The sequence below is a fragment of the Gopherus evgoodei genome, chromosome 16, assembly GCF_007399415.2.
Source record: "Gopherus evgoodei ecotype Sinaloan lineage chromosome 16, rGopEvg1_v1.p, whole genome shotgun sequence".
NCBI lineage: Eukaryota > Metazoa > Chordata > Testudines > Testudinidae > Gopherus > Gopherus evgoodei.
The window spans coordinates 15,534,030-15,558,122 of NC_044337.1; the positions used below are offsets into that span (position 1 = coordinate 15,534,030).

Below are 24,093 nucleotides of genomic sequence, written 5' to 3' on the forward strand. Positions count from 1 at the left end.
ACTGAAATTTCCACTTATGGCTGGAAATCTGGACAGACAGTCCAGTTTGAACTCACTGAAGTTAAAAAAGACACAACAGCATGAATGCCATATTGTAACTTGAAAAGTAATCCACTCATGGAGGTGACTACAGTCCCAATGCCATCTGGTGACTTCTGTTACGTAAGCAATAACACACAGTGAGGCATGTGTTACAATGAGATAAAAGCCTGGTGTTATCACATTAAAACCTTTATTCTAAAATGCTTCAGAAAAATTTATAAACATATATATTTTTTAAATGTACTTGGCAAAGGCAGGTAAAATAGATATTCTGTGCGTATTTACACATTCAAGTGAATATCTCTTTTTGAAGCAGGTGTAGGCAAGTATTTTAAAACAGAGGTTTCGGAATTCCCTTTCTGAGTTCTGTTGCAGACTGCCGCTTCTCAGATGATTTTAGTATCTTAATCCCTCTTGCCTTAGTTTATTATTCTGTATGTTGGGTATAACACGTAAGCACTTTGACTTGTTGCACTCTTCAAAGGACCCAGGTATTTAATCTTTAAAGGAGGAAGTTGAAATTTGGATATAAAAGAAAATCAAAAACCCTCTCAAGTTACAGCCCCCTTGTCATAGCCTAAAGTGTATCCGGTGGATGTGGAGCCTCTGTGATTGTGCCAGCAGAGTGTAATGAAACAACCCAGACTTTCTCCTAAAGCTGCAGCAGCAGCATCTGTCTCAGACACTCAGGGTGATGTGGCCAGAATGCTGAAATTCCTGCAGGCTTTTAGGTTCCCTGAAGGATCCCAGACCTCATTATGCTGGCTTTATTCTGTATTCAGCTAAAACTAGATTAAAATATATTTCAAGAATTCCTCTCCTTAAAGTATGTTTCTATTAACTGAGTTGTGGAAATAATCTTTTAATGTATATAATGTGGATGGCTTCCTCCTTCATGAGTGGTAGTAAAGAGCATATAATTATCCCATAAATCTATATATATAAAATCATTTGGCTTTAAGGCTGTCACTTGATTTTAAATAAATCCATGTGCTTCCTGTAGCTGCTGCTACCATTAGTCTCTACCAGATCCATTTTCTGCTAAGTCAACTTATTGTATGGAGCTTTTCCTAACAGTGAATGGAAGAGAGGAGTGAAACAGCAGAGGAGAAAGGACATAGGAAGATGAAGTGGTCGGAAGGGTCTTGAATTGAACTGAACTCTTACTGTCTAATTTTCTAAGGGCTTTGTCATATGTAGGGAAACAAATGTAAGCCATTCTCCCTGCATGTGTCAATTGCTGTACAGAAGTGTTTCCAGTCATAACAGGTTTGCAGGAGGGAAGCAGGAATACATACACACACGTACACAAATCTTGATTTTTGTACACCCCTGTGCTGGGAATCTGGGTTTCACTGGCTGTGTTAGTCATGAGGAAGGAAGTATTAGTACTATATAAACTAAATATCTTCTGTCCCTTTTTCTTTTTGTCCCTAGGACTGGGTTCAATTTTGGTGCAGCCACATCCACTGCATCAACACCACCTAGCCTTTCTGCCTCACAAGGTAAATTGTGTGAAGTGTGAAATAGCATCTTTTCTATTTTTCCTCTAGATGAATATTTAATGTCTTTTTCATGCATACAATTCTTGTGTTCTGTTGCTGCTTTTTTGTTAAAACTGCAGTAGTTGCAATAATAGTGTTTTGTATTCATATGCTGGATTAAGCCATGTAATATGCAGGAATCCAAGCCACGTGCCTTTCAATTAAGAGTACGCAAAATATTTGTTCCCAAGAACATCTAGTGAAGTATTAGCATATGAAAAGGACAGTATCTGAAATTATTTCCTCTACTATCTTTAATCTGCAGTCTTTAAAATGGCATAGATATAGGTGGCTGGCTGCCTAGTGCCAGCAGCCTTAAGTAGAACATATACACGGTGAGTGATTTGGAACGATTTATAGCCGCATGCTTCTCAGAAGCTGATGTGAAAAACAGGCAGGCTGCCTCTCCTACTTAATCCTTTGGTAGATCATATTTACCAATAACTACCTGAATGGAAGAGCCCCTGCTGTATCAATGTGCAATTATTCCATCTCTTGCAATGGGGAAGAACTGATTTCATTTAATCTTCAACTTCCAGATCAAGATCTTACAAATTTGGATAAATAACAGTGGTGAAAGGGGATTGGAGGGTTCAGTAAGCCTAATGAACTATTTGTAGTGCTCTGCATTACACATGAGTAATTTCAGTTCCTCATGTTACTTTACCTGGATCAGCAAGAGTACCCTAGCCTTGGTTAGCTATTTATGGTGGAGATGGGAATTGAGTGAAGAAAATTGGTGAAGACCTTAAAGTTTCATGAGGAAATAAGTCATACTAATTCTATGTCTCTTTCTAGTATATATTAGTCTGTATCACTTTGACCTTTTAATTTATTTTTTAAAATATGGGTCATTAAGGGCAGAGAAGAGAAATTAGAGCTTCTCAGTCTTGCTCTCTCTCTGGTCCTAAAACTACTGGGTCTTTTTATTGGCTGATTCCCACGTCAAGTCTCTTACGCTCTGTCTAAATACCACAAAACTAATAGATAATTTAAGCATAGTGTACCATATATGTATGTCCAAAGTAGGCATATAAATGTGATGAAATATATAAAATATACAATCATACTGAAAATTTTCTGCATACTAAATTGCACATTTTGATAACTATATTTTGAATAAATGATACGTTTGGGAGGTTTTCTTCAGTATTTCAAAGATTATAATAAACTAGATAAAAGTGGCTAATGCTCTCTGTATAGCTAAGATTTTATATAAAAAAACTTAATTCTGTAGAAAACTTTGCAACTTCCAGAAAACAGCTTTGTGACCCAACCTTAGCTGAGAGCCACTGCTTTAGACTACCAATTCTTCACTGCATGCCAGAACTTTTTGCAAGTACATAAAGAGTATAAAAAGTGGAGGTAACTGCAAGATGTACTGTAGTCAAGAGAGTGGGCTTTTTAGTTAGATAATTATAACTGTTGAAAAATGAAGGAAGTAAGAGCATGTACAATGGCTATAACCCTATCTATAACGAAATGGGCCTCAGATATAGCCGTTGTTACCCTCATGAAAGCAGGGCTTGAGAAGGTGGCAGAGATAGTTAATCATCTGATAGTCATGAGACTGTAAAGTCTTTGAGGTAAGAGCATTTTCTTCATACCTGTCTGTAAAGCACTCAGCATGCTGGTACTTTACAGATGATAAATGAGCGTTGCAACCTGTAACTCATTTTAATTCCTTTTATGTCTCTGTAGTAGTGACAGCCCCTGCTAAAGAGTCAAGTCAGTCTGATGCATTTTCATTTGATGGGGGTACTAAATTTGGAACAGTTCCTGAGAGCTCATTTACCTTTGGGTCCATCAAGCCAGCCAACGTTTCAGGAGTCTCCATGACGAGTGGCTCTTCTGTAGATGCCACCCAGATGAACAGCAAACCTGCTCCGGCTGCCACTTCTGTTCCCTCCACAACCTCTGGCAAACTGGAAGTCCTTCCATCAAAGTCAGGAGATAATTTATTTCAGAGTAATATGGCTGGGGAAACTCTTGGGAGCTTCTCAGGATTAAGGGTTGGTCAAGCAGATGATAATACCAAAGTCAATGTTAAAGCTCCATCTACCAACATTGCTGGTGGACAGCCAACTAAAACATCCACAATACCTTCTGGATTTACCTTTAACAGCCCTCTGCAGTTAGGGAAACCTGTGGAAGCCACTTCAACATTAGTCATGGCCACCAATACAGCATCCACATCAGTCAGCACAAATACTACAGGCAGCATATTTGGCAATGTCCAGTTAACCAGCACCGGGTCTTCTGGGGTATTTAGTCTTGGAGGATCTTCAGGTGGCGGCAAGCCTGCTTTTTCATTTGGCCTTCCACAAGCAAACAGTATCACAACATCCACCTCTGTACCTGCAACTCTCCCCACTTCAGCATCCCTGTCATTTGGAAGTCTTTTGAGTTCAGCACCAACTGCTGTATCCCCAGCAACTTCTAGTAATGGTGCAGGGGATGTCAAGCTACCACCTTTGTCTGAAAAGCCACCTGAAGGTGAAATACTAACAACTGTGTCTGCACCTCTAGCTTCTCAGCCACAAACAACCCAACCACAATTGCAACTGTCCGATTCTGTTAAAGACGAACCTGCTTTATCTCAGTCTATAGCAGGAGATGCAGATGTTACGGGTCCTAGCACCTCCTTGACTCCTTCCACAGATACAATCTCAACAGCTATCTGTGCTACTGAGTCTGAGGCAGAGGCAGTTCCTCCAGTCTCTACCTCTGCCCCACTGGACCAGAACATTTCAGTGACCACAGCTGCAACAGATGTTGTCATTGCCCCTTCTGCAGAAATTACAAGCACATTGGCTACCACCAAGGATATTGATACATCTGTTCAAAGCCCAGCTGCAGGTACTTCTGTATTTGGGACTGTTTCTTCAAGTTCCTCAGTGTTCTCTCAGCCTCCAAATTCCAGTTCTTCTTCCTCGGCCTTTAGTCACCCTGTTGGTGATACAACCACCACCCCTTCCACTCCTGTTTTTGGACCGCTAACAGCAGCTACCACAGCATCTTCTCCATTTGGTCAACACACTGGCAGCACTATCTCCACCACTGCAGCTACTACTCAGGTAGCTAGCTCAGGGTTTGGCACATCTACTTTTGGCACAGCAGCTGCAGGTGGCTTTGGTCAACCAGCATTTGGGCAGGCACCAGCCTTTGGACAGCCAGCAAGCAGTTCTTCAAGTGGTTTTACCTTCACTCAAACTGGGTTTGGAACAATGCCTGTTTTTGGCCAGCCGTCTTCCTCCACTGCAACTTCAAGCGGTGGGAATGTCTTTGGAGCACCATCTAGCACCAACAGTCCAAGTTCTTTTTCTTTCGGCCAGCCATCTGCCAGCACTGGTGGTGGACTATTCGGGCAAAGCAGTGCTCCAGTTTTTGGGCAGAGTGCTGGCTTTGGACAGGGTGGATCAGTGTTTGGTAACAACGCCACTGCCACCACCACTACATCATCTTCTGGATTCAGCTTCTGTCAAGCTTCAGGTAAGAGCGAGTGGTGATGATGGGGTAGTCTAGTTAGAATACAGCTGTCAGGTTGAGGTAGGTGAGCAGTATTTCCTAGGAAAAACTAGGATTAATTTTGATGCCTTCTGCTGGCAGTGGACATACCAACTCCAAAGGTATGTGTGAGACCTGCAGTTGGAAGCTAAACATTTTGATTTAATCCTAATAGTTTCAGTGGGAGCTCTGTTTGAATAAAGACATAAAAGGTTTAGGTTCCCTTTCCTAACTATACCTTGACATGATTCTGAGCAGTGTATTGTGCTGCTCATTGACCAATAATTCAAGTGTTTTGGATTCATTGTAGTCTCAAATTATGAAGAATTAAATGGCTATTTAAGGACTTTAGAGCATTACATTAAAGTAAACAGAAATCTAAGGTAATCCTGTAACAGTGAGGAAATTAATACAGCTGAAGAACCCTCTTAAGTGAACTGTATTGCATACATGCAGTCAGAGCATATAGATGTACTGTTACATCAGGATCTGAGGGACTAAACCAGATACCTTCACCCACCCCAGAGCAGTGGGTTAATGAGGAACTAGTCACCTAGCTAAGTATGCTTTTGCTTTATGAAATGTCTTGCAAATAAACAAGAGGGAAAATATGGCTTCAGAGGCCCTGCCTGTGCAGATAAATTGAATATTTACACAGGCCAGAACCTTGTTTGCCAGTCTCTCATGTTACCTATGTTACTAAAGCAAATTGCTTCTCTCTTCAGGCAGGGTTATAGCACCTTTCATTCAAGGCTCTCAGAAGGCTAAGTGCAAAGTAATATTAGATAAAATGTATTTCCAATAAAACTAATTAGACTAATTTAATTATAACAGATGGGACTGTAGGAGACCGGCCTCTTGCATTAACTATAGTAATAAAGAATACTTAAGTCTGGGGGAAGTGAACTGCTAAAAGAAGGTGCTTCTCATTATAGAAACTGCAAATCTTATTACAAAGTATATATTTAAGTGAACTGGGAAATGGAGTCGGGAGTTCTTCTTAATCAAAACATTTAATTATCTTTAACTGGAATCTTTAGGTAACAAAGCTCAGGTCCTCTCTACACGAGGGAAATCAAAATCCTACAGCATTTGTTCATAGATTGCAGCATTACAATGATGTTAACAGAAATCCAATCAGAAATTCAGTACTGTTAACAGCAGCCCAAACACTAAAACAGATTTTATTTCCCTTTTGTTTTAAATGGGGGAGAGGGGATAATGACTTTCAAATAAAATGTAAATAATATTTACCCTTATGTCTTATACCATTCATGTGTTGGTATGTACCTAGTCACTCCAGCTCCATTTGGTGATAACCTTTACGGTATTATAAAGTTAAAACTGAAGTATCATTTAGATCTTGATGTGCATTGCTCCTTTTTACTGGAGCCTCTGTATTACTCTCTTCTGAGGTACTGAATAGCATTCCCTTTTAAATTGTCTGGTACCATAGTATTGCATGAGATGGAATTATATTGGAGCATCTTTTCCCTTTCTTCTTTGGCCAGGTTTTGGTTCCAGCAACACAGGTTCTGTGTTTGGACAGGCAGCCAACACTGGGGGCGCTGTCTTTGGCCAGGTAACTACTATGTGTGTTGTCTTTGTGTACGTGGCAGGGCCCTGTACTTGCAAATAGACTGGTCCAAATAACTTTGGTTGTATCTAGCAAAATAGAACCTGTTTTATAGTCAGTAAATAAAAACTATCCAAGGCTGTATCAGTAATGTTTGATTATTCAGGGATGTCCCACTGTGGCATCTGAGTGAGAAGACATAGCTGCTGGCCCTTCTGTGGCATGCATGGACTCTTGTGCAAGACAGAACCATTTGAAGAAGACAACAGAACAAAACAGTGTGAACAGGTGTCAACACACATACCATGGACTCATTATGTACCTGCTCCAGGGAAGGACCAGTGAGCTGTGTATGGAATTGTTGGCTAGGTGCAACAGGGGTAGGCCCTTCAATACGTGCAGGGATTGCCCTATGTGGATGTGAGACGGGGTGGCTAGTGTGGATGTGATGCACCATTGCAGCTTGCCCTAGTGTGTCCAACCTGGTGCAAGTTACAACTGTACAATTCTCCAGTGTCAGTAAAGCTTGAGAGAGACCTAAGCAGATGTTGATTTTGTTCAACCTTAGGAGATCACCTTGTTAGCTTCTCATCCCTATTGTGTCACTATTGTGAATGGAAATAGGTTGGTCAAAATCAGCTGCATATATGTGCTTCTTTTACAGCGACCTATAATGCTTTCTTGCCTTGTGCCCTTTGTGTTTTTTAGCAGTCATCCACTTCCAGTGGGGGTTTGTTTGGGTCTGGAAGTGGTGGAAGAAGTGGAGGTTTCTTCAGTGGCCTCGGAGGAAAGCCAAGCCAGGATGCAGCCAATAAAAACCCCTTCAGTTCTGCCACTGGAGGATTTGGATCTGCAGCTTCCCAGAGTAAGTAAAGGAAATTAGTATAAAATGTACTGCGCTCCCATCTTGCTTTTGTGATGGTAGTTTTGTCCTTGGGTAATCTCCATGATAGCATGAAAGACCTACTAAGCAATGGAGGGAAGTGGTTGGAGGGGGATGTGCTGGAAGGGGGGCGCTGTACCTTTCCAAAATCTACTTTCCTTTGTAGGTTTGTGCAAAGTGAACAGGGAAATATTACAAATAAACAGCCATGTGCACAAGGAGAATTATGAAAACTGTGCATATTTTGTAGGGATTTTCAGTGCCAAAATATAATTGTCTTAAAAATTCAATGCTGTAAGTTCTTACCAGTGAAACTTCAACTTTTAAACTGGATGTTATAACCTGCCTTTCTCAGGGTATCTTAGCAGTCTTTTTCATATTGATGTGTGATACAAGATATTTAGGAGCCAAGGAGGAGCACTGCACTTAAATACAACAGATGTATTCAGTGTATGAATCCACTTACTATTCAGATCCCAGGCAGTTGTGTACAAACATCCCATCTCTCTGTTAATCCGTAGACTAAAGGTGATGCTCTTGATTTTTACTTTCAGGTCTAGGAATGAGTAAGCAAGGATGGAAAATGAGGTTATCTCGAAAGACTGTGAAGTCCCTTCTGCTTAAGAAAACTAGCATCTCCACTGTTGGGTCAGGAGGCTGGATTTAAAAAAAAACAAACAAACCACAATATGAATGTGCACGCCCTTAGGAGCCTCTAACAATTCATAAGCATTTCCAGTACCAGTATAATTGCACTCATTCTGGACAAGTGTTCTGGTCCACTTCAGAACATTTCAAAGCTAGTGTAGATGGGTCACATAGCTGCAGACAGTCCTCCCCCTTTCACCCAACAAGGTTTTGCTTTTTAATTTTAGAGAGAAATTATAGTTCAGATTTTATAAAGCGAGCATGCGCATTTAGTGTCTGAGTAACAGTGAAAAAAGAAACTTGAAAGTGGGAGCTATTGAGTGGAAGTGAGGCATGCTCTGCAACACAGCTTTCTTGGAGATTTAGTTGGGTTCTGTTAATCTAATCTACAGCAAGCCATGGAGCCTTCTGACATGCATATCTACACGCATCTCTAAGTGCTAGCCTCTTCTCTTTTACGGTATTGAGTTCAGCATAGTTTGATTTTTAAGGACCTACTCCTGACTTTTCCTGAAGAGACAAGTTGACATGCCCTTTTACATAGCTCCTACTTTCATAAGCATAAAATGCAGAGATCATTTAATGACCCACGTTTCCCCCAGGGTAACTGCCCATCAAAGTGGAGTTGTTTTCTGTACAGGCTTGTAAATTTTTCAAGGCCAAAACCACCACCTGGTGGAAAGTTCAACTCACACATTGCTGGGTTGTGGTTCTTGAAGTGCTGTGTGTATAAGTTTGATTCTTGGCACTGGTTAGCAGGGATGACATTTTTAAAAGCACTTACAGCCATTTTCAGAAGTAACTTAGGTATTTTGAAAGTCAACAGGATGTAGGTTCCTAAGTAACTTTTGAAAACTTGATCTTAATATCCCTTTGGGAAAGGGCAGGAGGAAGGAGAGAGCAAGACCAGAGACTTGTCCTCTTGTTTGAATATTTTACTTGGTAATGTGCTCAGATACTACATGAAGAACACAATATAAAAATCTAGATAGAGGTTTACAATGAAATCCAGTCTCCATTAACTTGCATTTCAGATGTTATTCCTTGGAATACAGTTTGGGTGATCTATGTTCTTTTGCTCCCCTCTTCCACCCCTCCTCCCCCTCTGCCCTGGTCTAAGCAAGATCCTTAGATTTTCCTCATTTAGGTGCAGTAGCAGTTTTGTCCCATTAATGAAGCAGTAACACTACTTTACCTGCGAAAGCAAGTCTGTCATTTCAAACACAACCTTGTTAATACTGCACTGTGTTTGCACCTGGAGTGGGTGCCTTTTTCTCTCTAATGCCAAAGCCAAAATTTATAACCTTCAGGACTTGAGTCCCAGTGTCTCTCTCAAATGGAAGGTGCGTTAACTTCATTTTATTAATTAACAAACTATCAGAAATCTATTGACTAATCAAGCAACTGGTGCATGGGGATTGAGTGAGTAGCAGAGGGAGAGGTGAGTTATTTTCACTGCAAGAGGATTTCAATCCACTGATCTGCATAAATCAATAGAACAACTTTACAAATAGCTAAGGATCGTGGGCTTGAGTGTAACTAAGCCAGTAGAAATGAGCAGCGTGTAACTGAGACGCCATTTTCCTCCTTCAGATGCATTTCTGTATGCATAAGAAAATATATTAAATCTTTGGCACAAAATTTCACAGGCCTTCAGTCACTTTTCACATGCAAGATGAGATATCAGAGAAATGATGAAATCTCAGAATGCATTTAATTCACATGGATGTTTTACAGGGCAACAAATGTAGTTAGTGGTGTAAAAAGATGGGTTTTTTTAAACATATTGAATGTGGGGACAAGCTGTTCTGTCCTGAGGGCTGACTTTAAGCCTGTTCAGAGAGTCATTGCAAGGCATATGCTCCCTTTAAGATGCTTTTTTAAAAGCCAATTGTACAGGGGTGATTTTTCATTTTAGGAATCTGCATTATGTTGGTCATGAAATATTAAAGCAGAGAGAATCTCTGGAAGCTACTAAGGATTTTGTAGGCAATCTAGATGTTTGAGTATATTGAGGAGGAGGAAAAAGCTAATCTGATTCCTCAGAAATTTGCCTCTGGATCTAGTAGTTAGTGCCAGGCTCAAATTATTGGCTGTTAGTGTAAAGTTTTGTATCATCAGGGCTATCGGACTAAAATTGCATTAGTCTGAGTTTTCTGAACTAGCTGGTCTTTGTAATTCCCTGTGAAACTGACTAAATATCATGCCCACCAGTCTCCACAATTGAAAATCAGTTTGGAATACTTGGAGTACCATAACCTTATGCATGTATCTGTTGCAGACTGTTCAGTGGTCTGCATAAGCATGTTAACAAGTACATCTATACTTAAACAAAATTAGCCTTTTTTTCTTATCTACTGTATCTTTTACTAAATTAGGAGCTTCGAGTGTCTTTATTCTTCTTCCCTTGCAAATTTGTCCAACGGCTAGCAGGGAAATAGGAAAAGAGGGATCTAGTGGGTAGACTGGCTGAAAGGGAGCAATGCAGTTGCCAGCAGGTGGAAGTAGGGAGGAGAGGGAAGCAGCCACATTAGCTCTGTATAGTTGAAAGGACCATTTAAACCCACTTAAGAAGTAATCTGGTCCCTTTGTATCCTTTTAACAGTCCACCAGCATTAAAGGCGATGACTAATTGTCCTGGCAAGTTTGCCCATCTCTAACTTTAAAATTAATCCTCATGCTAATGGAAAACAAATAGTTCACGAAAGAAGGACTTAGGCCCTTCAAAGTCGTTTGACTACCGAAGCCATAAACTGTGTTCTGTCTCATGGAAGATAAAAATCTCAGGCCCTGTTTAGCCTGTGAGGCTGTAAGAGCACAAGTGCAGTTGCAAGTTAGACTGCAGTGTGTCATGTCAAGAAATCCTGGCTCTTCCTGCCACAATGGCTAAGAATCTTTAGTTCTTCTTCAAGTGTTACAGTGTGGATCCCAATGTAGATGTGTACATGTGAGTTTGGAATCTTGGGAAAAGCTGTGTCCATCAGCCATGTGTGTACTCCATGCCTCCTTGTGCTCCTCTGTAAGGGTGCCTAACAGGCAGAGCAGTCCCTCCCCTCCTCTGTCCCTTCTTACCATCTATGATGGTGAGGTGGAAGCTAGCGAGGGTCTGACCTGCTTCAGCATTTGTCTGAGCTTCAAAAAACTATTGCGAAAACTGTTCCTCACTTGTGTTAGTTTAGTTATCAATTTTACCATTTAGTTGGACCTTCCCAGAGGGGGAGAGAAGAGACTGTAGGAGGAGACCCACTCTACAGCAGAGCGAGGTTGTACAACTCTAAGCCCTCAGGGTTTAAACCCTGCCCTTCAGGCAACCGTCTGTTGCCCCCAATAGGCAAGCACAGCTGATGTCTCTTCTGCCTCAGGGAAGGACACATTGCTGATAAATGCTCCATTTGCTGCTGCTGCTCCTCCTGCAGCCAAAAATCAAGGGATGTAAGGCTCAAACTGCACGTCCTGGAGCAATCCATGAAGGTGGCCTCAGACCTCGGGGAGATCTCATCCATGGTGGAACCAAGGAGCATTTCTTCAGCAAATGCCTCAGCAACAAGGCTCACTTTTGGTTCCAGTGAAGAGAGGAGATCAAAAAGACCCATGTCAGCACCGGGAGCATGTGCACCAACAGGAATCCTCCTTGGCATCATAGATGAGGCAGACATCCTCGGCACCAACCCCAGGGCAGAGAGACCCCAACCACCGCATCATATGCCGAGCGCAGCACCTGCAGTGGATGTGCCACCGACAGTCTAGCCAGTACCAGTATAATCTGCCACCATTGCTCTGTTGGTGCTACTGGAACCCGCCAGTCCCAGTTATTTCATCCCAAAGAGGGTAACTCAGTATATCGCACTATTATGAGCTCCCCACTGCCCATCAAGAATCAGTCTACCAGACTTTAGGCAACATCCTCAACTTGTTTCCAAAATGTGCCAGAATGCGCATATGCAAGGCTGCTAGGTGAAGCAATCCACGCTTGTTTGTAAAGCACTATGCATTGGACTTGGCTGATAGATCCGATGCCAGATTCAGGAGAACAGTATTCAGATTCCTGATTGACTGACGAACCTGGCACTCATCCATCCTGAAGAGGTTACTGCTTGCCAGTCACTTACAGTGGGATCCATACTGACATACTCAAAGAAGAGAGAATGGTTACTTACCCTACATTAACTGCGGTTCTTTGAGATGTTGTAATTAGTGTCGATCCTATGACTTGCCCTCCATCTCTGCTTTTGGAGTCCTCAGCTAACATGGGCTACAAATTGTGAGGGAACAGAGGGAGGGTCTTGGCTGCTCCAACCTTTATCATCCTTCACGGGAGCATGAGTAGGCATAGGACACATGCAGGGCCCAAGAGATGTGGCTGTTCAAAAGATTCTGAACTTGTGTGCAAAAGGTGCATTTGCACCTTCAGTAGGATCCACAGTGACTACAACATCTCAAAGAATCAGTTACTCTAGGTCACATAATCATTCTTTTCAAGGCATGAAATCTAGATGGTAAACTTGTATCACAATGAGTGACTGTTTCCAGTGACCACAATTTCTGATTTGAAAGATTGACTTCCACTTAGTGCAATTAAAAAGTCTCACACGAGCTGATCAACACTGGAGATAACAGTAGTTGCATTTGTCAGTGAAGAATGAAGCAATTAAGTGGCTACTAGTGCAGTTTATTAGAACAAGGATTAGGACAAGCTCAGTTTCTCTCCATAGACTGCCATTTTGGATATAATATTCATTATGTGCTTTTTGGGAATGTGCGTCTTTTTGTCTCTTATGAGCTTCACGAGTATCCCTCATCTCTCTAGATACCTCTAGCTTATTTGGAAACAATGGGGCCAAGACGTTTCGATTTGGCAACTCATCTTATGGAGAGCAGAAACCTACAGGCACTTTCAGTTCTGGAGGTGGGACCGTGGCCGCTCAAGGCTTTGGGTTCTCTAGTCCAACCAAAGCAGGTACTGTATTAACAAACCCGCTATAAACACCCACACTTTCTTGTAAGATATTGAGTAGTGTGTTCCAATAGTCAGAGATCTTCACCCCAGACCCAGTGTATGGAAGATCATATGCATGAGTATTGCCCTTGCATGATACTCCACCATATGGTACCATCTATCTCCTTCAAAAAAACAGATCCCAGCAACTGGAAATTCAGATGCTAGATTCAAAACTTAATGATTTAGAACCTGAACTGCACAAAAACTGAGTAGACTTTATCTTCACAGGATTCATTGCAGAAACTGCCATTCCATTTGTAGGGAAGTGAGCTGTAAGCGTTAGTGCCAGGCGTATATAGCTCACTGACAGTGTAGCATGCAATGCGATTTATAGAACTTATTGTGAACTGGGTGGTTTAGCCTATTGATGATCCCGAATTCCCTTCTTGTGTAACCCGTTCTGACATAAACCCATAATTGCCTTGTATGCACCAGTGTCTTTGGTGGGACTTTCCCCAAAAAGTCCAAGTCAGGAAAGCTTCAGATTTACTTTTTTAAAATCAGTCTGACCTTGCTGTTACACGTGGCCCTTTCTCTTCTATAATTAGTTGTAGTGAACACTGAAATACATAGTCCTTCATGCTGTTCTGTTGACTCTTACGTTCTTGGAAATCTTGCCTAATCCTTTTTCCTATTCCATGGTAATTTGCCCACTGCAAACAATGGGAGTAACGATGACTGTGATATGAAGTCTGTTTCAACCCAGCAAGCTGTTTGCCTTCATAATTACGAAACAAAAGTAGAAAACCAAAGAGTTAGACGAAGCAAGGATTCTAACCTTAGAATACTCTTCCAGTCGGCACCTTTGCAACTTGGAGTTTCCTTGGAAAAAGTCTATACAAAGGTTGCTACCATAGAATTCAGAGAATGATGCTCCAGCGTACCCCTTACAGAAGTGGTATTTCATGGGATAGTATTTTAACATGGCAGCCATGGCACTAGTGGTGACTTTGCTTTTGGGTAAGTGAGGTAGCTGATACTGTCCGTCGATGCTACTGGCCTCAGTAACCATGTCTAGCGTTTCTCCTAAATACTACTTTCAATGTGATAGAGTATCAAGCGTTCTGCCTATCAGGCCAGCCTTGTGTCTTTTATCTTGGGTGTTGGAGATAGGTGGTTTCAGTGAATGATTCTCCCCTCTCCTTCCTTATTGAAGGAAAGGAGAGAATTCTCTAACTCCAGTTCCAAAATTAATCTTGAGATGGGATTTTCTGGCAGATTATTGTAGAAGGCGATTTTATTGATGTGGAACCTCCTTGAAGCCCTTTCCGTATCCAAGTCTAGGTGTTAGACACCATAAAAATAGTCTGTAGTTTCCTTTCCTATTTAGTGTGGGATGAGGAAGGGGCATGACTTGCTACAGAGTGCTTTTTCCTGGTTTGCCGTCTATATATTGCATTGCCTTCTCATTTTTATGTTCATTAACACACTGTATACAGGAGAGTCCGGTCCAGAACGAAGCTCCAAGGAGCTAGGTAAAGACCTGTGTCTCTAGAAAGAAAGTGTAATCAGATATCTGATCTGTGTTTCAATAATTCAGCCCCAGCTTTTATTTTTTCCAGACCTTTGTGTTTATAGCCAGACTGTATCCATTATCTTGGCCTGGACTGGAATTTCACCCAGGGTATTAAAATGCATAGTGTTATCCCAAACCTTAGCCTTAATCGAACAGACCAGCAAGTGCCCTTTGAGATCCATGTAGTCAGTTCTAAACAGGCAAACAGCATCAGGAGAGTGAATGTAGAGTAGAAAAATCTTAATAAAAGGTTTTTATTCAGTTGTGTAGAAGGAGGAGGAGGTTAAGACACTGAATGGGACCTTGAGGCCTAGTTTAATTCTTGGCCCTGCCACTGATTTCTTGCATGACCATGAACAAGGCATGTAATCCCATGACTTGGTTCCCCATCTCTAATTGGAAGTTAAAAAAAAATCTCCTTCCCTCATTAGTCCTTTAAAGGTAAATTTACTGTTTGAAGTGCTCAGATGCTATGGTGGGTAGCGTATAAGAACATAGTGTGATACAGGAGGGCCAGGGAGCGGTGGTAGAGGGGAAATATATATGCCCTAGCCTAATTAAGGTGTGGTTCCCTGTAGACTAGATAGGGTTGCTACAGGTTAATTGGAGCACCTGTAGTCAGTTAAGGCCCTGTCAGAAACCTAATAAAACCCTCTGCTTTAGGCAGTCAGAGGAAGAGGAGGAAGGAGAGAGGATTGGAGCTTGGAGGTATATTTGAGATGTGAAAGACCAGAGAACCAAAGTAAGGGAGATCCTGCCCAGGCAGGGCAGGAGACTCCCTCCCCGAGCGTCTAAGGACCGAGGGTAACCCCACCCAAGGCGGAAGAGGGTAAGAGACCCGCAGGGGTTGAGAGGGGCTGGGACTCAGAGCGAGGAGCAAACTCAGACCCATCCCGCGCTTCCCTCCTCTACCACCTTCCCGGGCCACTAGTGGGGCCCTTGGCACCCAAGAGCAGGGGCAAGGGGTGATGTCTTAGCGCCCCCCCTCCCCCAAGAAAAGCGCAGGACGAGCATCAGCCATCTTGTCACAATAGATAGAGAAGAGCAAATCTTACCCATTGCATTGAGATTCCTTCCATGTTTTTAAGGATCTATGTGCAGCACAATATTGTTGATCCAACAGGTTTGTGTATAAGCTGTTTTTCGTATCGGATATGTAGCTATGGTAAAAGATCTCCTGTTGCATTTGTTGGGGGTGTTGTCAGTGGAACCAACCTATGCAGGGAATTTTTTTTGCACAGAAGTTCCTTCAGATCTTAACTTATCTAATTCCTGATGATTAGGTTTGTAAAACTGTCTGCAGAAGGTAAGCTCTTCCCTTCTGCAGTAAGGGACATGAGATCATTGATGAAGGATGCATGAGCATTGTTTAAGTAAATGAAAAGCATTAGTCTATAATTTATTGCCATATGTATTTTTAATTGCCAGTCTAACCCTTTAACCTGAATACTCGCTAACTTGCAATTAAAGCATCTAGTTTATATAAAGCAAGTAGACTGTTTTGATTCCTTCTCACACCATACTAACATGAATATATGTTAGTGGGCTTTGTACACTGTGTATATCCCCTTACGTGTATTTAAATTTCAATTGAAAATTATGCTCTCTAAAATGTAATTCTGGGAATCAAGCTCAGCTGCTCAAGCAACCCAAACCGCACTTGTCCATTGGATAGTCTGTTTCTTTGGGCTGGTTTTGGAACATGTTCATGAGCTTTCCTACCAAGGCCTTTTGTAATAAAATGTGCTGCATTTTGGCAGCTTGGTTGTAGCTGTAAGTTCCATAGATAAGGCTGTGACCATATACAGGAATGTCTGCCCTCGTTCTAGAATCTGTCTACTTGGAAATCTAACTTTGTTTTTCTTTTTTCTCTGTTATTGTTTACTTGATGTTCTTGTCCCTTTTTTGCCTCTGTTTTGCTCAGGTGGCTTCGGTGCTGCTCCAGTGTTTGGCAGCCCTCCCACTTTCGGGGGGTCCCCTGGGTTTGGAGGGGTGCCAGCATTCGGTTCAGCCCCAGCCTTTACAAGCCCTCTGGGCTCGACGGGAGGCAAAGTGTTCGGCGAGGGTACAGCCGCAGCCAATGCCGGAGGATTTGGGTAAGCCAAAGAGGGTCTAGGGATTGGGAAATCAGTGTTCTTGTTCTGTCTGAAACCGTTATGCTTCATTCTGTATCCTATAGATTCTGCAAATAAAGAAGGGTCTAGAGATCTAAGGTTGATCACTGAGCAATGGGCTTCCTCATTAGAAAAGCCCACCCGAAAGGAAAACAGCAAAAAACAGTATTTTATGATTCCGACCATGCTGGCCCCAATGAAAGTAACAGGTTCTCATTTTAATTTGGGCACTATCATATTGAATCCTAGAATACAGAAGTGAGAGAGACCTAGGCCATCCAGCCCACGTATCTGAGTGCCGGTGTGTTTCCTATTTTCACTTTTGTTAGTACGCATTCCAGTCTAGTTCTAAATTTGCCAAGCAAGGGGGCTTGGAATGATAAATGTTTAATCTCTAGAATCCACCTCACTTTTGGGGTGGGAGAGAGATTTTGAGAAGAGTTCAGTATCATAGCTTATCCCTGCACAGACCCTACTAGTAATATGTGGTCGAGTCCAGAGATGGAATACTGATTTTTACCTGTTTTTTTCATCTTTGATCACTTACATGGCACTGAAATCTTATCTCACAGCAGACAGCGCTTTTATTCCCCGTTTGACCTAGCAAGTACATGGTTTCAAACCTTGTGAAGCTGCAAATGTTCCACCCCACACTTTAGAGTTGCTGGTAGATACCTAGCTTTCAAGGCGACACTTTCCTGTATGTACACATCCCATAATAATAATAATCAGTCCCAATCATTTTCTGCAGGGAAGTCTTGGAGAACTGTCTGTTGCAAGATCCAGTGGAAAAAACACCGTCTTTATTTTTTGCACTCTGTTGTAATGCCCTCAGTCTCAGTGTTTTGCACATCTCAAGTGTCTGCACTGGGTTCAGAGAGGAACCACCTTTACATAATACATCTCAGTGTTTTCCATCTTCAAGATGGGTTTGCGAATGTTAAGTAGTTAATTCTCAGCACCTTCATGCGGTGGTCAGTTAGGTGTTCTCCAAGGCCCACTGTATTCCGTGGCAAGCTCACTGTAAATTCTGCTGCAAGATCCCTGAGTTCTGTAGTACTGCAGTGCAGCACACTGGGGGGTTGTTTATTCAAATCTAAAAGCAAACACAAGGAATATTGCACTAACTCTATTTAATTGGATATTAAACTCAATTTACGTTGCTCTGCCATAGTGCTTCCAGTTGCTATTGTGTTACAGAATTTTGTAGTGAAAACACACATGCACCAAATAGCTAATGTCAGCAGCACTGAAATTTCAAGTCTCATCATTAGGATTCAGAGTTAACATCTCATTTTTAGCAATGTTGCTATTCACATCTCAATGAGAGTTCTTATTTAAGGAATTGCAGACTTGGGAACGAAGACTTCAATGGCTTGCACTCCGTTTTCTTCACAACCTTAGAAGCTAGAAATTTAGGCAGCTTTGTAAAGCTTATTCCAAGAGATTGTGTCCCTGTTTAAAAAGGGGTGGGGGAATTGGGTGTCCATATTCCCTAGGAAGCATTGAAATCCCACCCTAATTGGGCACAACTGATTTAAGCCAAACTTTTCCTGTCAACCCCTTCTTTCCCGCAGTAGTGGAATCTGTCTGTGCCTCCTCTCCTCCCCCTCGCCCCCATTACAGCACAGGGGTGGGTGGGAGGGAGAGAGGTTGAGAAGCTGAAATGCAAGTAAAGTCATTTGCCCAAGATGTTGGAGGTAGCATTAGTACTCAGCTCCTTTCAGTCTTGTGCTCAGCCCATTACAGTGCTGCAAACTCAGTCACCTGGTTAGTTGCATCATTTCTCAACAGCTTACCTTGCTTTGAGGAAGTGCAGCAAAAAGCAGCTTCTGTTTCTTGATACCTGCAAAGTTCTTTATCAAATCTAAAGACAACTTGGGATGGGGGCGGGCGTTCACTGTCACCACCTTAATGTCAGCTCCCTCCAAATTCTCAATCTCACAGTGACACTGCATGAGAAAATCCCCGAAAATCTGGGAAAGGAGTTGGTCAAAACCAGATTGATAGGTTAAGGTGTTAACAGGTGGCATCTCCAGCTCTAGAAATGGAACTTACGCTGTTAAAATAAAGTCAATGGCAATGACTTGTAATTTCTCTATTCTTACCTCTCCTCGTCTCTTTCAACAGCCTGTAGTAGTAGCTGAAAGATTGAGGCAGTTAAACCACAGGTTTCTTTGTTGCTAATTTTATGTCCAGTTCTTTTCATAGCTAGTAAGATGGTTTATTTGATAGAGGCACAGAGCCTGGGGAGACAGAACAGTCATAAAAACCTTGTCAAACCCTGGCCCTTCCTCCCCCTCTTAAAAAATACTAAGAAAAGCAATACCACATTTCATTTACAATCAAGAGCCAGAGCCATCTGCAGCTAGCCACATCAACAATCCTATTCAGGGCTGTAAGTGGCTAGCAGGCTTAAGTGTTGAAAGGCAAAATGACTGAAATGCCTATCTGAATCTAATACCATATATGGAAACTACCTGCATAGACAGCTGTCTCTTAAACAAAGAGAGCAAGGCAGAGAGGATTACTTTTTTCTTTATCAAGAGAATTGCATGCAGCACTTCTGCAGGGGCTGTCTCTTTTCGAGATGTATGTTTTGATGCTTCAAAGAATGTACCCTTGATCTGAATGGATGGAGAAGTGGATTAATTCACTGTCGGTTCAGATTGAGCTTCACAAATGAATGGAGCTTGCTAGGCTCAGCCTACTGCCTACTTGACATTTTATCAGCATCAGGAAACAAGCAAACTGTTTAACTTGACTGGCATTGCTGGCTGCATTACTCAGTACTGAGGTGCATTATCAGAGCTTTGTGATGAGAAACTTGGATAGCTCCTGCCCACACTATTCCCAGTTCCAGATACTATATCTGTGGTATAAGCCTGTTGTTTTCAAGCATAAATATAACATACAAAATTGTGAGAGGGTGTTGGTGCCAGTGAGAACCATGTTAGATGGAATTATCATGGCATTTCACCACTGGCGGTGGTGGGTTATTTTTAAAAAGGAAATATTTGCCTGTACAATGCTTGCTTGGATGGGGTGAGTGGGGAAGGGTAGATCTGGTTCCTCTCTATAAAGCTACATTTGAGTATCATTTTTTAGACAGTCTGTCCCCAGAAGCTATAAAGTTAATAATACAAAGAGGTAAATAAATTAAGTGTTCTAATAGGTAAAATGAGAGAGAAGTGTCAAAGTCAAGGTGAGGTTCAGGAAGGAAGCAGAATGATGTATACTTCAAAATAGAGAGGAGAAGGAAATAAGGCTGGAGAAGACCTTATGGAAGGGCAGCATAATTCACTGAATAAGGCACTGCCCTGGGAATCGAGACCGGGTTCCAAATCCTGGCTGTGTCATACTCCTTGCTGTGTGACCTTGGGCAAATCACACAACCTCTCTGTCTCTGTTTTCCGCCTCTGTAAGATAACAGTAATGATGCAGCACTTTTGAGCTGGATGGATAAAAAGTGATGATGGTGGAGGGTGATATATTTCCCATGATGGCAGGAGTTGGGATTTCATGGAATGAAAATGCACCACAGTTGCTTGTATGTGTTGAGTTGAACTTTTTCTCCATGTGCTCACTTCTTGTTTCCTCTGAAGGGAAGGTGGGCAGAGGGGGGATTGTCTGTGCAAAATTCTTAGTAAAACCAAGGAATAAGCATCTCTCACTGAGTGGGTATGTAATAAGAGGTTCTGTGGGTTTCAGGGGGGTGAGGGCAAACATGGTCTTCCTTTATTGAGTGATGAAATATTTGTGTGTGTGTTCTCTTTGAATTGCAGTTTTGGTGGCACCAGTAACAATGCGGCATCATTTGGCACCCTGGCAAATCAAAATGCTCCTACATTCGGGTTGCTGTCCCAACAGACTACTGGTTTTGGCACACAAGGCAGTGGTTTCTCTGGCTTTGGGTCAAGTGGAGGAGGTATGAGGAGCTGAAATGTCCCTGTCAGAGAGTGAAGTGGGAGAGACCTAGCTTATCCCTGTGCCCGTCCTCCTCAGAACTCAGCTGTGATCTTGCTCCCATTGGCTGTTGTTCACCAGTTGGGGTTTACGAAACTGGGAGTGGGAGGAGAATTGAAAGGTGTATTTTTTTTTTCCCTTTCTGATTACAATGAATGCATATTTCAGTTTCCTATTTGGTTTTACCACAAATTTGGGAGAGCGAAGGCTAAACAGGCATCAGGTGGATCTCTGCCCAGAAATCTTAACTGGGAGAATCCAAGAGAACACAGCCAGCCCTGTGAGGCCCTGAGCCTTGCCACCCGGGGCTGAAGCCAAAGCCTGAGCAATGTAGCTTTGTAGGGGCCCCTGTGGTGTGGAACCCCAGGCCGTTGCCCTGCTTGCTACCCGCTAAAGCCAGCCCTGGCTTTTACATGCCAAAAAACAGTTGTGACACAGGTGGGGCATGGAGTTTTTGGCACATTTGTGTCAGGGGCTCAGAACGAAAAAGATTGAGAACCCCATTTCTAAGGGAATATGGGAGGGTGACCATACTGTGTGTTGCATGCATTCTTTATGCCTTTAACAATAATCCTCCTTTAATCTTGCATTTCTCTCAGGCTTTGGCTTTGGATCATCTAACTCGTAAGTACCCATCACTGCCTTGTATCTGATTTTCATTAAACATCTAAAAAGAACTAGAATAGAAATGCTAGGTGATGTGTGAAAGGAAGCTTTGGAAAGCACACTAAAATGCTAACCCTAGTTGAAATTTTAAGCAGTAAAGGAGGATTCTTATTTCATTCACTCTCATTTCTCCTTTTAATGGTATTATACACAGCTCAGTATCTAGATGGCAAGTTTCTTGATCGTGTGCTTTCCTGTGTAGTTAACTGAAAATTGTCTTGCAGGGGATTATGTAGTACTTCTATCTCTTGGTCGCAAAATGCATAGTAGGGATAGGTAAATATTTATCCCTATTGTAGAAATGGAAATATGGTGCAAAATACTAGATCATCTTCCTGATCTAAATTAGGCTTTATTGTCTAGTGGTTAGAGTACTCCTAGGAGGCAAGACTCCTATCTATGTCTATTCCCTACTCTGCCACTGAGTTGCTGGGTTGCCTTAAGCAAGTCATTTAAACTTTGTGCTTCTGTTTCGCCATCAGTAGAATAAACATAAGCATATCTACTTAACAGATACGTTGAAACAGTGTTGTTAAAGTTCTCTCAGATCCTCAGTTGCAGGAAGTGCCAGTGCATTCTATTAAAAAAACTTCCAGTGGCACATTGATTGGTATGGAGGTTCTTGGAAGCTTTAGAGATTTTCTAGACTGATATAGATGAAGAGGGACTCTAGGTTTCACTGTTGTGTTGTGCTGCTGTTCACAGATCCACCTCTGGGTTTAGTGGTTGGAGAAGCTGAGAGGGGATGTTCATGAGCCCCTTCCACCCATGCTGTGGTCAGCCAGGTTAGAGCTGCTCCATTTGTGGATCCACTTCACGATCAAGCATCAGATCATCTTTCTTTGGAAATATCAATTCTACTTTTTTAAAAACATTTAATGCTTATTTTTATGCAATAATTGTTCTTGCTCTTTAATAAACTGTTTTATCTGCTTCACTGTGGTTTGTGTGGAAGAATTTTTCAGGACGTAGCCAGAAAAAACAAGCTTGCATTATACCAGCTCCATTTGGATTGGATATAGATGCTGTGAAAGGATGCCTCTTGTCCAGCCCACTTATGTAAGAAAGAAGAGGCTGTATTGGCCAAATTCAGTCCTCGGTCTAAACCAGTGCAGTTTTCATAGAAGTCAGTGGAAGTCACGGTCTTTTTTTTATGACAGGGCTAGTATATTTGACCGATCAAGTGACAGCTGTGCATGCTCACCTCACTGAAATGCCAAGAATCATGGGTCCAGTCTGAGCCTGCTGGGAAAGTAGAAAGTCAGTTCAGATGAGAAATTAGGAGAGGGCAGCACAAATACTATTTGTGGCCATGCTCAGTAAAGTGATGGGGAGCCAGGGCTCTCTCCTCTTCATTTTTTTGCAAAGCCTGCCATAAAATTGAGTACAATTTATAGGAAAGACTTTTGGCTTTGAATTAAAAGTATGAAATCCATCTAGAAGCATGAATGCTTTTCATCTTATGGCTTTGGGCATTGGATCGTCCTGTCAGCTACACTTTTACCAACCTCTGTGAGAGATTTTTCTTAGTGGCACTCTGCTCCAGTCAGTAACATTTGTGAATTTGCCTTGTATGTGTTTACTTGAAAATATTTAGCAAATGTTTTCTAAGCATGCCTTGAAGGCATCCAGAAAAACATTTTCTCTCTATTTTAATGCATCTGACCTCAGTGAAACCCCCAAGTGATGTAATGGATTTTCTGTGCACTATGAAAGATGCATTTGAAGTAGCAGCTTGATATTAGTTTGATGTGTTGTACTTCGTCCTGTTACTGCCACAGTGATTCTAATAGGATGCTTAGGAATAGGGAATGTAGCAGTGTTTCAAATTAGAAGCTTTCTAATCTTATTTTAAATAGATGTGACAAAATGTTGTTTCGGGTGACATCTGGGAGCAGAGTTGCTTGTTGAAATGATAGCTTTGTGTATACATGCAGCAAGGAAGCTTTAAGTTAGATGTGAGGGAAAACTTTCTAACTACAGACACTCCCCAACTTAAGCAAGCGTTCCATTCCGGAATGCCTTGCGTAAGTTGAATTTTGCATAAGTCAGGAACGTATACCCAACAATTACACTCCCCAAAAAAGTACGGAACTTTTCCGTTAGTCGGGTTTGCGTAACCCGGGAAGCGTCTGTATAAGGATAGTTAAGTAGTGGAATAGGCTTCTAAGGGAGTTGTAGAATCCACGTCTTTGAAGGTTTTTAAGAACTGTGTAGATAAACACCTGTCAGGGATGGACCAGGTGTAAGTGGTCCTGCCCTCAGCACAAGGGGCTGGACTAATGACCTCTCAAGGTCCCTTCCAACCATACATTTCTGTTGTTCTGTGGCTGGCATTGACTTTATTTTTATTGCATCCAGTTTACAGCTCTGCAGTTAAGGCAATATCTCATATCAGCAGTCCCCTGAAAAACCTGTTTTCAGGGGTTCATAACTCCAATTGACGTACAGTCCTAGCAGTTGACTCTGCTCCCATCCCAGCTGTGGAAGGTGACCCTCGTGTCTCTACAGTGACACCCATTTGTCAACTAGGAGTGACACTGGGTAAGTTCAGTTTAAAGGGGCAGGCACAGAAATGCAGGGTTTGTAGTTTAATGTGTATAAGAAAGGGGAAACTTTTTGTTAGATGTGA

The 24,093-nt window shown here is 42.0% G+C and overlaps 1 protein-coding gene across 5 annotated transcripts in view; it reads left to right on the plus strand.

Annotated features, from left to right (window-relative positions):
* The window catches only part of NUP214 (nucleoporin 214), a 74,160-nt gene extending 51,761 nt beyond the window's left edge, over window positions 1-22,399 (plus strand). For 3 of the 5 annotated variants that reach the window (XM_030536064.1, XM_030536066.1, XM_030536068.1), the window contains 9 exons: window positions 1,480-1,547; window positions 3,288-5,078; window positions 6,605-6,675; window positions 7,378-7,534; window positions 13,008-13,157; window positions 16,640-16,811; window positions 20,615-20,757; window positions 21,395-21,419; window positions 22,167-22,399. In XM_030536064.1, the coding sequence (XP_030391924.1) occupies window positions 1,480-1,547; window positions 3,288-5,078; window positions 6,605-6,675; window positions 7,378-7,534; window positions 13,008-13,157; window positions 16,640-16,811; window positions 20,615-20,757; window positions 21,395-21,419; window positions 22,167-22,200 (2,611 nt within the window). In that variant the 3' untranslated portion in view covers window positions 22,201-22,399. The remainder of the gene's footprint in view (window positions 1-1,479; window positions 1,548-3,287; window positions 5,079-6,604; window positions 6,676-7,377; window positions 7,535-13,007; window positions 13,158-16,639; window positions 16,812-20,614; window positions 20,758-21,394; window positions 21,420-22,166) is intronic. The other 2 variants (XM_030536065.1, XM_030536067.1) reach the window with 2 other exon arrangements.
* Window positions 22,400-24,093: the final 1,694 nt, after the last annotated feature.